This window comes from Ischnura elegans (genome assembly GCF_921293095.1).
Source record: "Ischnura elegans chromosome 13 unlocalized genomic scaffold, ioIscEleg1.1 SUPER_13_unloc_2, whole genome shotgun sequence".
NCBI classification, from domain to species: Eukaryota; Metazoa; Arthropoda; class Insecta; order Odonata; family Coenagrionidae; genus Ischnura; species Ischnura elegans.
Window position 1 is genome coordinate 5,844,340 of NW_025791658.1, and position 14,239 is coordinate 5,858,578.

The window sequence follows — 14,239 nt, forward strand, 5'->3', positions numbered from 1 at the left end:
GAAGGGTGAGTCAAAAACAGTTTTGAATGCTTTTAAAGATTTTCCGGAGTACACATCGCGCAATGGCTGACTCCGATTTCGTAAATGTGCATTCTGGGAACATTCTGAATGTATATTAATTCATGGTCGCTGATTTCTTCTCCAGCAATGAAGCTTTTTGTGAAGACTGTGCTGATTCTTCCAGTATTCCAATCTTCTATATTATTTCTACTGTATAGACACCTTTTTCTCAACTTATACGCAACCAAATTCTACAAATGAGGTACCGAAATGCACAGAATTTATCAGAGAACATGCGACGGCATATCTTACTTCCTAAATATTGCTATTGTTTCCTAAAATTGGTTTTTAAATAATTAAAAAAAAACGGCAAATATTCCTGACGCTAACGGCGCACAAACTGATACATTTGTTCATTTGCAACAATATCTCGCATTCTTTAAATAACTTTTATCAAAATGCGGCTGATTCCACATTCAAGTCCCCTGTTGATACGTAAGTATGAGTCATCATGTGCGTTTGACAGGGGATAGTGTAATTACTTCCAATGCTGTGTTTAAAGAGGTCCTCTGATCTCAATTTGTACATGTACATTCCAATTAAATTTGTAAATAAGACCCTGCCTTTTTTTTCTACATTTTAAAATTAGAAACGCGCCTATCCCCCTGTGGACCTGCATGGAAAAGAGCGGGGGAAGGCCGCTGGGAGCGGGCGCAGCACGCTCGTATCCATGAATAAGGATTGGGTCAACTGTTCCCTAAATATGGTATGATATTAGGAGAAGTCTACCAAACGTTAAGGTCATTTCATCATTGAGGGAATATTAGAAAAAGATGCAACTTAAAAGTTGTAACTAAGCAAAAGAAATATTAATAATGACTTAATTTATAATCTGATGGGCGAGAACCACATTAGTGACTTTACACCAGATATCCTACATTCAGAAACAGAAAAAAGGCATCAAGACTCGATAAAATAAATAAAATAAAGGTGTCGGAAGATAAATAGAATCTGATGATTTTTTGAAAGGGTTAAGATTTTCCTACATTTCACTGCATTTTCAAGGAACAAATTCACAAGGTAGATAATTGAACCATAATACATTATTAAATTTTATTAGCCGCGAAATTATCAATTTCTATTGTAGTATTTCGGATTAAACTGCTACTTTTTATTAACTTTTATGTAGTTTTTAAAAGTAAAAAAAGAGTCAAAATCCATTTCTGAGCACGCAGTTTCTGGCCTTTTTCAAATGAGGTTATAATAGGGTGGTTTCCTATTATTTTTTTATTGCCTGAATCGAAATATTATTACTACTGGAGTACGTATTTCACGCTTTTAGATTTTTAAATGACGATATCTATTTTTCGCAATTAAATGAAAAGTGAAAATTTTCAAGCACGTGAAAACGCGACGGCCAAGTATGAATTCTGGGGAAAGCGTGTGACGTCATTCTGTTTCCATCTGCATCGTGTGAGGCCACCTTGGTACGAGGCTATGAGTGCCGCTACGATACTAGCTGCTAGCAGGTAGCAAAGTACCCTGCTAGCAGGCACGCTTGGCTTAAATAAGGATTATTAATACCCTATCACACGAAGGAAAACTTTCCGACCCTAGCCAGTTTGAATAGGTGATTATTGAGACATGTTTCCCTGAGCTCTGAGCCTCATGCATGAATTTGTAATCTCAGACGATGTAAAACTCCTATCCACTCGTATAGAAACTAGGTCCCTGTGACGTCACGTGGAGTGGCATCGCATGGGCGCCAATCTGGCCTTTTTCAAATGAGGTTAAAATTGTCCATTGCCATTCGTCTAAACTGGAATTTGTGAAACCAAATAATTTGAATATTATGAATCCACTAATGGTGCTTAACGAATCGCAATCAATGCCTTTCGTTTTCTTTGATGAAGGAAACTACCCTATTTTCCGGGGGAAAAGGGAGGCGCCGGGTAAGTCCCCCCCTATAAGTAATACAAGTATGAGCCCCCTACAAGTGATACAATGTCATACAATACCTATAGAGCCTGTAACTTTCACATAAGCTATATGAACCCAAGCCGAGGGCTCCCTATCACCCCAGACCGCCCCTGTTTATATTCACAGATATTTACATACTATTAAAATACCCCGATGAGACATGAAATGTAACCCCCTTCACTGCACAATTCTGTGTAGAGAAAACTTTGCGACAGCAGTTAACATTACCCCAAAAGATGATGCCATAGGCAGTGGCGCAGCGTGGGGGGGTTTTGGGAGATAAAAACCCCCCCAGAGCTCATAGAAACTTTTAAGTTTAATCCATTTTACTTAATTTGGTTAACATACTTAGACAAGAGTGTAAGGATTAATACAATATACCTAAGAAAAATGTTTAACTCACCATTTTGAACGCTTTATCTTAAAAATTTTCCGTGGAGGACCCCTACACCTCCTGTATTCCATACCCCCAGTATTAGTTACTTTTGAAAAAACCCCTAGACTTAATCCGCAATTGCACGCCTAATGGACACTCTGCATGAACTATTTACACCTAATGAATGAAAATTCACCCACTCCATTATAGTGAATCATATGAGATACAAAACAGAATAAATACAGCCAATAGAAGTACGTATGCCCTGAACAAACTACAGTGAAACCTGAGCGAACGCCTCTGATAATAAACAATTCGTATGACGACCAAAAATTTTGCTATAAATTTGTCTTGGATTGTGAAGAGATGTGTAGCGGACACGTTTGTGTTCCGTGCTGTGCGATCTCAAATGGATACAAAGTGATACAGTGTGTACAATAGTAAGTCTACAAGTAATACAATACCTATATATAGCCTGTAACTTATACATTGGGAAAACAGTTAAATTGCATAATTAAAGCCTCGACAGGACAGACTGATGCCACCTCTATGCAGCATCTTTGGTCTCCTCCTGAGGGGGTCGCCGTTGTTACCTAAACTTACTTTGAGATTGATGCTTTAAACAGACGGACCATGGTCTTAAGCCATGCATGGCTTCAACTGCTTTCGAAATGGGACGAACTTGATGACAAATCCTAGAGATCCTACGAATAAATTTGAGTATTTCCTGATTTTGGAAGCTTTTTCAAGCCGCTAATGCCCTTGGAATTTAATCTAAGTGAAAAACCCTCTAACTTTCATATGATAGCGAGTCAATAGGAGCTAGGAACCAATTATTCCTATTTCCTTTATTTCTTACGCGGAAAATTGTTTCAGATAGCAAACATTTCGGATAACAGCCAGCTTTCTGGAACGGATTGTGGTCGTTATCTGAGGTTCTACTGTACTTACATCAAAAATTTTAGCATGAAGCTCACCATTTTGAACCATTCATCTTAAAAAAATTTCTGGGGGAGGTCCACCACACCTCCCTCTTATCCTGGAGGGTATACCGCCCCCCCAGATTTAGTTGCCCCTAAAATCTCCCCTAGCCTTAATTCCCAGCTGCGCCCCTGGCCATAGGTTAGGTTGCAAACATTAACTCTTCATAGGTATGGAATTGTATTTTGGAGAAGGCGACCGACAGCTTAGATCATTTGCGCTATGATGGAGAGGTATGGAAGGAAGGGTGGAGAGAAACCCAGCGTCAACATTAGCCTGCTCTTACCGAAAGGCGCCGAGGGGACCACGGCTTAACGTCCAATCTGAGGGACGAAGTGTTGCACTTGAAATGTCCTCTAAACAACACTCAAGCAGGGATCAGGCAATCTCTGAAACTTCTCTGCCGCCGCCGGGATTTGAACCTGAGCTCACTGGGTGAGAAGCCAACACTCTAGTCACCAAACCAACCCAATCCATGTTCCCTATGGGATGTGACTTTTGCTTTAAGGATCGTCTTTGAAGGACATCACTTTTGTTTGTGTAGTTAATTTTTGCCATATGGGGGCCATTAATGTTAGCGTTGATGTGTTTAATTCAATTAAAATCAAGAGGAAGTGTGGGACTGTGTCATCTTTCCCTCAAGAATAGCAAGTTTGTTGAAATAAAAATGAGTAAAGAAAATTTATAATGCAATTGGCATGCCACATTTTAAGTCAGGGATGCCGAATTACAAAAAATATTGGCGGGGCCCAAACCGGGGAAAAACCTCGCCCCGGGAAATTTTTTAAGTACAGTTTAGGACCTCAAATCAAAGCCTGGGACCAAAGGGTTTCTGAATTTCCGGTTTTTCTGGATGTCTGGTCTTGAGGGCCTTCCCAAAGGTATTTCCTATTCTTATTAACTCCTCTTTGATTAAAAGTAGGACAGGCGAATTCTCCATTTCTCATATAATCAAGGAGAGGGAAGCTGATGACTTGTTTCATCACTCGTATTTTTACATAGCGAAGGGTGTACATGCAGTCACCTATGACACATATATATGTAGATGCTTATGTAGCACAGTAAGCTGTGAGCCATTCCGAATTTCTGGTTTTCCATGTTTCAGGATTCCGTATTTGAGCCCCTCAACTGTAGCGAGTTTTAAGTTTTTTAAACATTTTAGAAGAGTCATATGATCAACATTAGATTAGAACCATAATAACTCAAACCTCGATATCTGGACACTCCGGGGAAAATCGACAAGCCTGACACATTTTTTCCTCACGTCCATAACGAATTTTAGCGGGGGCTCGGGCCCCCATGGAGTCGGCGCCACTATTTTAAGTATTCACTGTCTAACAATTTTCTATACAAAATATAGCCGTGAGTGAGAATCATCCTTAAATGAGACAAACATAAAATTCCGACTCAAACCAAGATTTGGCATCACGCTTAATAATCTCAAATGGCTGAACATCCAACAGATGTAGGGCTTGGAAATCATGAGATTTATTCATTAAACAAAACTAGGGGTGATGCCAGCATAATTAACTAAAGTAACAAACACAAATGGTGATATCTTAAAGCATGCCACATGAAGTGAACATAATTTTCACATTCCTTTTGTGAGCAAATCGGGAACACAAAACTCTGTATTCCTTAAAGAACTAGTGTTATATTATCAAGGAGGTTGTAAATACTCTGCGGGTGCTGTATTGGAGTTTTAATCTTGGTCAGAATTCCGACATCTTAGATTGACCATTTTCGGACTTATTCTCAAATAGTGTACATATATAATCAAGTATTCCATTCCTTATATCGCCTCTGATTTATAAAATGAAAATGCAACAATTACTTCTTCATTGTCGTCTGAGTTTTCCGATCGTACATCATAATACTGTGTATTTTAAACTGTCCATATAGTCATATCGTGATAATAAATCGTTGTGAACATACTTCATGCAATTATTGCGACCGGTCCGCTATCGTAAGATTTCCATTAGCTGTAATGTTATTAATTACCAGAGGATGTGCAGGGAAATGGATATTTTACACATATAAAATGTTATTTTCAGCTAAGCTAGTTGCACAGCCAAACCGTGGTGATTGACAGTAATTTTTCCTTGGGAAAGGATATTCGAGGCACATATTCACGAAGCCCTCCAATAAGGATAGAAAAAAGGTTTAGTGTGTTTGTTTGCGATAGTTTATTTTAAAGTAACAACGATCATGACCGAATATTTCACCAAATAGTTAGCATTGACTCTTATGGGACTATCAATGTTTGGCTTTCCGACCCATACCTGCCACACTGCACTCAACGCCCTGAAACAGTTGTGCCCCCTCCAGTATATTTACAACTTCCTTGCATATAATGCATTGGAAAATAATGCTCAGGTTGTGCTGTGCTTTGATAGATTTGATGCAGAGCCAAGCAAGTACACAGTAGAAAATGATTCTGTTATTGTGCTTATGTAATTGTCACGTACACCTTTTTTTGTGTTGATAGAGGCTCCTGCAGAGTGGTGCAGTAGGCGCAGCTAGGCTTCTGGGTTGTCCTCCGTGTGATTCACCTTCGTGACGTCACTAAGCGCAATCGACGCGGACAACTACCCAAAAGCCTAGCTGCGCCAACTTCACTTCGTTTTGAGAATATCAGCATTTCTAAGTAAAGACTGAACATATTTTAAACTGGGCCTGAAATTGGACAATTCATAACTGCTTTTTTTTCTCAATCTGGCGGATCTCAATTGCGCGAATACATGGACGAAATCAGAAAAGAGGCTATTTTGCCATCTTGCGTTCATTCATTCTCGCATGCGTTCCAGCCATTCACAACACGTTGTAATTTTACAATACGCAGTATAATGCACTCTAACACGTACGTCAGATTGCGCAAGTACACACCCCACGTAAAACGAACTAACACGTGTATATTTGATGCATATAACAGCGTAGGTATTCACCATCAAAATGTCACCGCGTAAAAACCCAAAAATGCATGAATGTAAGTCCAGGAAAAAAACCCTATCAAACTGTCGTGCTTCTATCCGAGATTTGTCCAGGCGCGTACTTGCACAGGTAATAAATGCATCTTATAAACACGTCTTTAGAAGATTTAACCAACAACCCTTATATCAAATATAAAGAGACCAACAATCGCCAAAGATTTCTCCAAAGATATCTACACGTTTAAAAACAAGGGAGAACAAAAATAACGACGATTTCTCAAAGGAAGACTTCATCAATAAATTTCTCTCATGAAACACGGTATCGACGAACGGGCAATCTATTTCACATTGCTACCCAGAGTAGAGCCTCCAAGAATAACCTTCAAACCTGTCGCTTGACACCATAATTACTCCCCCTTGAACGTTCAAACACGTTACGCACACCAATTCATTAAATGAAACTCAGACACTATGAAAAAGACGCGACAGCCGTAAAAGAACGTGACCCAGTGGGATTATCGATCAAATTTGTTGCCCGGGAAAGAACGACAACCTTGAACACGCCTTAAATATAGAAATGAAACATCTGCTCACCCTTCGACACAATTTTCCGGTCTCTTGATGCATGAATCCAAGAATAAACATCGAAATCACAAATAACGCATGGACATAAAAACGAGTTAATAATTCGTAACAACAATCACCAATGTCACACAACTTGGCAAATTAACACTCGACTTAATAACGCCAGCACTTTTAAGTAACTCATTTTCGATTGAGACCCAGGACTCAACAGAGTAAACGAGAGATGTGTAGGGGACAACTTGGATAAATAATCAAGGGTGCGTTTACAAATATACATATCTTGCACTATATATTGCCTGTTAAGCTGTCTAAACAACGAAGTGCATTCACCTTCACAACGATCCTTAAAACATAATGAATAAAAACTGTAGTTGAGAATTTGAACACCCGCGGAATCGAATGCGGACAATGCGCACAGATAACGCAACAGCATGTTGTAATACTCACAAGACATGTATGTCGACCCATTGCAATACTCCGACAAGTGAAGCAGGAGCATAAACAACAACAACAATGGTGTCCCGAAACTTGACGACGGCCAAAAACAGGTTCCCCCCATACTGGTTCACAAATAATCTTCAACGGGCAATGTTAATCTGTAATCTCCCCGAAAGTCAACAACGAAAGACCTTCCCCACTGCAATATCACTTTCCCTCGCACGAGACTCGAATCGACGCGTATTCTCCCAGGGAGAAAGCCACACTAGTTAGTTCCGTTTTAACTTCATAGATGGCGACACAGGGACATTCGTCTTCTTTTTTCGCGAAGGCGCGAAGGACAGTATTTTGAATCAATTTTCTTAGATCATTTTCATCATCATTTAGCCCTAATATCATATTTTACTATTATTTTATATTTATAGTTTTATAAACCATAACGATCCATAGGAATAACATTCATTTTAAAAGTATGCTAAGAACATTTCCATGAAATACTATATTTATTTTTTGCATTTGCAAATATTTTGGTATTATATTATCCTTAAAAAGTTAGAGAATATTTAGATCAAAATGGATTGAACAAGAATGAAAAGTAAGTTTCTAACATTTTCAAACAGCCCTGAATTTGAATATGGTTGAGTCAACCTTAGTCACTCTGCATTTCATTCCCAAATATAATCATCATCATCAGTAACAATGGTTAATTTGCCCATAATGTTTGCCATATTTTAAGCATGATAAAGGACATATCAAAGTAAAGTTATCTCCCCTTGTAATACAATGACAAAGAAAATCACAATATATGATGTCTATTAAAGTACATATACATACATATATGTGTTATGAATATTCAACTTGGAGCATACCTCTGGCTCCAGGAGGGCAAGTCGGTAACTTGGGAGAGAACTGTTTCTCCCGTTCGGATGGGAGAAAACTCGCTCCGATGGGTAGTATGAAAAATTTCTAAGGCGAATCTGATATTGGAGCTTGATTTATCGAGAAATTAACCGTGTGCAATTTTAAAATGTTTTTAATTTTATGTCAAACCCATCCATGCAAATATTTTCTAAATTAAATGCATAATAACCTCATTATGACTTACTAAAGTCGGGACTACTTTTTTGACCGCGCGCAGTGATTCCTCGCTTGCAAGCGGCTGCAAGGCTAAATCCAAGTGCCGGTAAATTTTGCTTGTCACCATGTAAATTCTTCATTTCGTATCAATTACAACCTCACCAAAGTTGAAAATTAAGAGTATATTTCTAATGTGAATACAGCTTTTGCTCGCTGCTTGCAGATTTGTGCAAACATCTTTTGTGCCAAAATTGTGTTATTATCAATGTGACAACTCCCGTAAATCTTCTGCTGATAATCACAGTGCCAGTGGTTGCAATGTACAAAAATATCGGCTAAGAGTTGTAATTATCAGTGCTCCATCGTGATTGAATTGTAAGCAGTGTTATTACCATATCGATTAATGTCTGACAGCAATGTAAACATTGTCAGTGGCGTGTTCACCTCCGTTGTTCATCGTATAGGTACATTGACATTTCACGATCAAGCTATCAAGATCAAAGCTGTGTGTGAAGTTTCTTTTTCTAGTATATTAACGAATAATAGTCAGAAAATTCACCTGTGCCTCTTTCGTGGGCTAATTTCTGGCTTTAAATCAGTGAATTAATAGTTGTTTTTATCATAACGAGCTTAGTGATTGTAAGTTGTTCGTGATGAATAAAAGAGTGGAAGTGATTTCCAGTTTTTTTATATTTTATTTGCCTATGTCTCACTTTATATTTACGGTGTGTGCTAGTACTTAGTTTGTGGATATTCATTTATTATTGAAGTACATTTATAGCTTCTGTATGTGTTGACAGCGGAACCGATTCGCGATCTCATGTTGTGTGCACACGGTTATGCTGAGCAGTCGTATTCGTGAAACCAATGAAATGGTGAAACTCTATTACATTGTCGTGGAATAAGTTCTTTTAACAATAAGGGCATGTCTTGTGTTTCATTAACTATCTGTTGCTTTTCATAGGTAACTGTTTAGAAGTTATTTTCCATTATTTAAAGTGCTTTTCTTGCGCTCTCTGAATTAGCATTAGCTTTCTAAACCCCGCTACTTACACGAAAAGAATTCAGAGCTACAGATAATTGTTATTTCATAGGATTGCGGTGTTTTTGTCTGCTATTGAGGGTGATGGATTTTCAGCAGGAAGAGAATCGGACCATCGAAGGACGGATAGGACAACCTTCTCCGCTAATGCGGCCGGAAATCTTCCTCCCTCGCCTCAAACGGTTTATTAATATCCCGCAACAATTTCTCACTGGTGTTAATTGCCCCACTTCTCTTAAATGCACCTCATATACGAGCAATAATATTCTATGGTTTGAAAGAAAACGCGCCATATTGAGAAAATACAACAAAACACTGTCGAGATACGCACTTTCTCCATGGGAGAAAGAGATACGTCGGGCTCTTGAGGGGGACGTAACTGAAGCGCCCGTCTGGGGCGCCAAAGGCGCTTGAGGGGGCTTACGGACTTGGGTCGGGAGACTAGTACTCTCCCAGGCGACAAATAGTCTCCTTTCTCCGGCGGGGCGCCCTAGAGACTTGGGGCGGGCGACAACTCTCGCGCAGGCGCTTCACGAATCTCCTTTCTCCCATTTTCGGGAGAGAACAGAGTTACAGACTTGCCCTCCAGCTGTGATACTGTTATTTGTATCACAGCTGGAGCAAGAGGTATAAGAGTCACTCTCCCACAATGGTACAAAATTATGTCCATGGACTGCCATAAAAAACCAAAACTGGTAAATCAAAAATAAAGTGGCATATCTTGTAATATCTTCTAGATATCTGAATGTCAGCTTTTCTGATATCTATGTTACAAGATATATTTTAGAAGACATTTTCTAGACATTCATATTCAAAGTGGATCCATTGATAAATTTCATGATGAATGAGTAAAATATAATATATTTCGGTATAACAAGAGTTTATTTTCCACGGACAGCCTACTAGTGGAGCATGAGGTGATGTCACTTCCCATACAAAAAAATCTGTGCTGCGACTGCACTAAATCTGCACTGTAACTGGACTAAACTCTGTGTTTAGCACAGTCACAGTACACTTTTCTGTACTAGACTGTACTATGGCAGCTAGAATTTGAGAAGAACTGTACTGTAACAGTGCTGGATCACTGTGCTTGAACTGTGCTAGAGCTCAGACTGCACTGTGACTGGGCTGGGTAACATGACTGGAGCTGTACTATGGCTCAAACTGGACTGTGACTGGGTTGGGTAACTGGACTGGAACTGTACTATAGCTCAAACTGGACTGTGACAGGGCTAGAAAACATGACTGGAAGTGTACTGTGGCTAAAAGTGGACTGTGACTGGGCTGGGTAACATGACTGGATCTGTACTATGGCTCAAACCACTGCGACAGGGCTGGACTTAAACTAGTCATTGACAGGAGAAAGTATTTCCTATATTATTTCATATTACGATCAACTATCATTTCCATGAGAATATGAATGCGTAAATTATATAAAAATTTATGCTGACATTACAGCGGCAATGCATAGCTCCAGCTTGCTTATTATTTTGGTAAAGTATGGTCAAAATAACAACTTCCGCCGATACTCAGCCATCTTTGTTAGAGCATTGGTGTTGAACCGGTTGTAATATTACTTGTTTACGTGCTCTGAATTCTACGCTGTACGATGGATACGTCGATGTAAGATCGACGCTAAGAACATGAAGAAGTGAACTTTACTTCAATTACATCAAAATCAGCTACTTAGCCGGGAATTTTTCTTGCGGGTGAAGTGATATCGTCGATTTTGCTGAAATCCGTGTGGTTCGCGATGAATCAACTTTCCACGATTGATTTCGACGACTCGCAATCTACTCCTTGCGAAGCACGAGAGAGTTGAAAAAAGACATATCTTTATTTGTACTCTGCTGCTGGAGGTAAGTACTCAACTTCTCTAAAATTAAATTCAGACAAACTTAAACAGTCAAATTTTGAAGTAACATTTTATTAGGGGTGCGTTCCGAATCACGCATCATGCGCATCAACGCATGACCTTGATGCAGCCGTTCCGAAATTGCATCAAGGCATTGATGCGCTTATGCTGATGCGTGATTCGGAACGGCTTGATGCGATATGAGCGGGAAGTATTCCCCCGTTCAAAATACCCGCAGGCACCCGTGCTGGAAGATAGTTCGGGTTAAGCGATAACACAATGATAGATATGCCGAAATTTAATATGCATAGTACTTATGATGACGAAAAACGTTTATTGATGCGTATGTTAAAACTTAATTATATTCATTACGGTCGTTCGAAAGTTCCAATCCGTTACTTGTAACTCATATTTACTTAAAATAGTGATAGACTGAGCGAATTGACGGGAATTTTTGCAGCTAACTCGAAAAACGGTCGATAAGGAAGCGTAGTGTATAGTATATCTCAGCCATCAGTGAGTTTTACGGGTCAAATTGTTTTGAAGAGACGATTGTTAACGTCAATAGTACGTAGATTTAGCTGCTAGACATCAATTTATGGCTTTCCGACAAGATATACGACTTGAAAACAGATTTTTTTTCATAAAAATCGGGAAGGAATACTTAAAACCTCGATAAAATTTTCATAAACACTTTTTCATACTGCATATATAATGCTTAAAAATTAACTCCAAGACATTTTTATTTAAGTATTCTACCGCTTGGTATTAAGGTAGGTTTGCATGGAGCATTCCAAAAGTCCCCCTTGCCCTCATTGACTTCCCTCCTGAATTCACAACTTCACCCTTTTCATGCTATCTAAAAATCCTATTCTCTCCTTTGTTTACCCAACATTCTATCCCCTAATAGTGTTTTCAACATCCACTCCCAGCTCAGTACTTGCCTAATCCATACTTCCTGTCTCCTTTGAATGCTATCCAGAAGCTGTCTCTCCTCACTCAACATGTCTCGCACTTTGACCTTCTTTCTACTCTCGGTCCACTTCACTTTCTCCTTACCCACATCTCGAACACCTCCAGCCTCTCCCATTCTCCTCCCTAAGAGCCCATGTTCCCACACTGTAAAGTGCTATACTCCAGATCAAAATGTTACAAATTTGTCAACCAATGTACTGTCTGTAAGCAAGCTAGTTAAAAAGACACAGCTGTCTTGTTTAATGAATCTGGGTACAGCTTATTTGATGCCAGATCTTTGGAAGTAAAAGGAGTGATCTAGCCACTAGTTTAGAAGAAAATGGCATATGTTTTCAAGATTTGAAACAATATAATTCATATAGTAAAAGTAATGCAACTTGTTACGTAGGATTGACTGTCAAGGCAGTAGAGGACTGTTTACTAAGTCTGTGGCACAAGGGTAACAGACTTGTGACAGAGTAACATGCAGGTTATAATGTGGTTGTCAGTGGTGTGGATTGTCCCCCTAATAATAAATTTCAGCCTTGTATAGCATATGTTGATGGCATGTTAGCAAAGAAATGATTCAAGATAAGTGCTAGAATGGAAGCTGTATGTAATAAATTAAGTCTGATCCTCTCAGAATTGTGTGGTCTGATGGTATTATAGGTGAAAATATATTTATATTATTTATGCAAAATGTACATATAAATTCAGGGGTAAGGAAAGAAAGGGATAGGAACATGGAATAGAAAAAGGACGAGGACAATGTATGCTCACCTTAACTGATGACAGCACAAGAAAGGTTTTTGTTTTCTTTATTAAAAGTAAGGAGTCTCATTTAGTCCTACAATGCTATACAATTTTTAAGGCAAGCATGGAGAATGAGACAGGGGACAATATGAAATGCCTGCATACAGATTATGGGGGTGAATATATGGGACAGGCATAACAGGGGAGGTTAAGGGCATGTGTGATAAAAGATTAAACTACAAAATCTTATAATCTTCAAGCAGAAATGATTCGCTGAGCAAATAGAAAGCTAGGTACAAACTCTCTGGCATCAATTTACTAAAATATTATTGGGTTGAAGCTTGTTGAGAAGCTGTATATCTCGAAACAGTAACATCCAAAGCAGGAGGGAATGCATTACCTGAGGAGAGATGGTCTGAACGAAAATTTAATCGAAGGCATCTAAAAGTATTTGGATGTATTTTCTATGCTTATGTGGCTACAGAGCAATGAAAGATGCTGGATGCCAAATGCAAAAAGTATTGGCAATTGTGAGGAGTCAAAAATGGAATTTTTTGACTGACCCTGATATTGTGGGAAGATTCATCGAAGCATGTGATGTAGTATTCTTTGTAAATATGTTTAGGGAGCTTAAATCAGTCCAAATATCTCTTGGTAACTCTTTCATTCTACCTCGGCTCTTAGGGGATAAGGGATAATTAGTTACTAGCCTCAACCTGGCAGTGGAGAGAATGGCAGAGCTGAACTAACAAAGGTACCCAAGTAGTGAGGGGAATATCAGAATATCAAGTAATGAAGACTCCATCCCTGAATCAAGTTGTGAGGGTAATGACAAAGTTCCAACTAATGTAGACAGTAGTTTTGAGACTAATCAAGAAAATGAGTCAGTGTTTGGAAGCGAGGGAGGAGAAGCAGAAGAGACGTTTTCTTTAAAAAATGGAGTGGCTCGAAAATTACCAGATTACATAATCTCCTTGTTATCTACTAACTTGACCTGCAATCAACCTTTGTCTCACAGAAGCAGGTTTGAATGTAGCTCCTGCAGTGACCCAAAAACTTTTCCTAATGCTCCATTTCTAATTTTGATTGGTTGTCTTATGTATGCAATGATTTGTACAAGGCCAGATCGCGTCTTTGCAGTGTGAAACTTAAGAAGGTTTATTGATGATTTTACAATGCAATACTGGGCATATGCAAAGAGTATATTAAGATATATAATGGGAACTATAAATTATCTTATTCTTAGTCAGGAACGTTTCTGGAGGGAT

The 14,239-nt window shown here is 38.9% G+C and overlaps 2 protein-coding genes across 4 annotated transcripts in view; both read right to left on the minus strand.

Annotated features, from left to right (window-relative positions):
• Window positions 1-7,543, minus strand: part of LOC124172742 — a 126,238-nt gene extending 118,695 nt beyond the window's left edge. For all 3 annotated transcript variants that reach the window (XM_046552228.1, XM_046552226.1, XM_046552229.1), the window contains exon 1: window positions 7,300-7,543. In XM_046552228.1, the coding sequence (XP_046408184.1) occupies window positions 7,300-7,411 (112 nt within the window). In that variant the 5' untranslated portion in view covers window positions 7,412-7,543. The remainder of the gene's footprint in view (window positions 1-7,299) is intronic.
• The window catches only part of LOC124172740 (zinc finger protein 268-like), a 405,740-nt gene that overhangs the window by 345,865 nt on the left and 45,636 nt on the right, over window positions 1-14,239 (minus strand). The gene's annotated exons all lie outside the window — the stretch shown is intronic.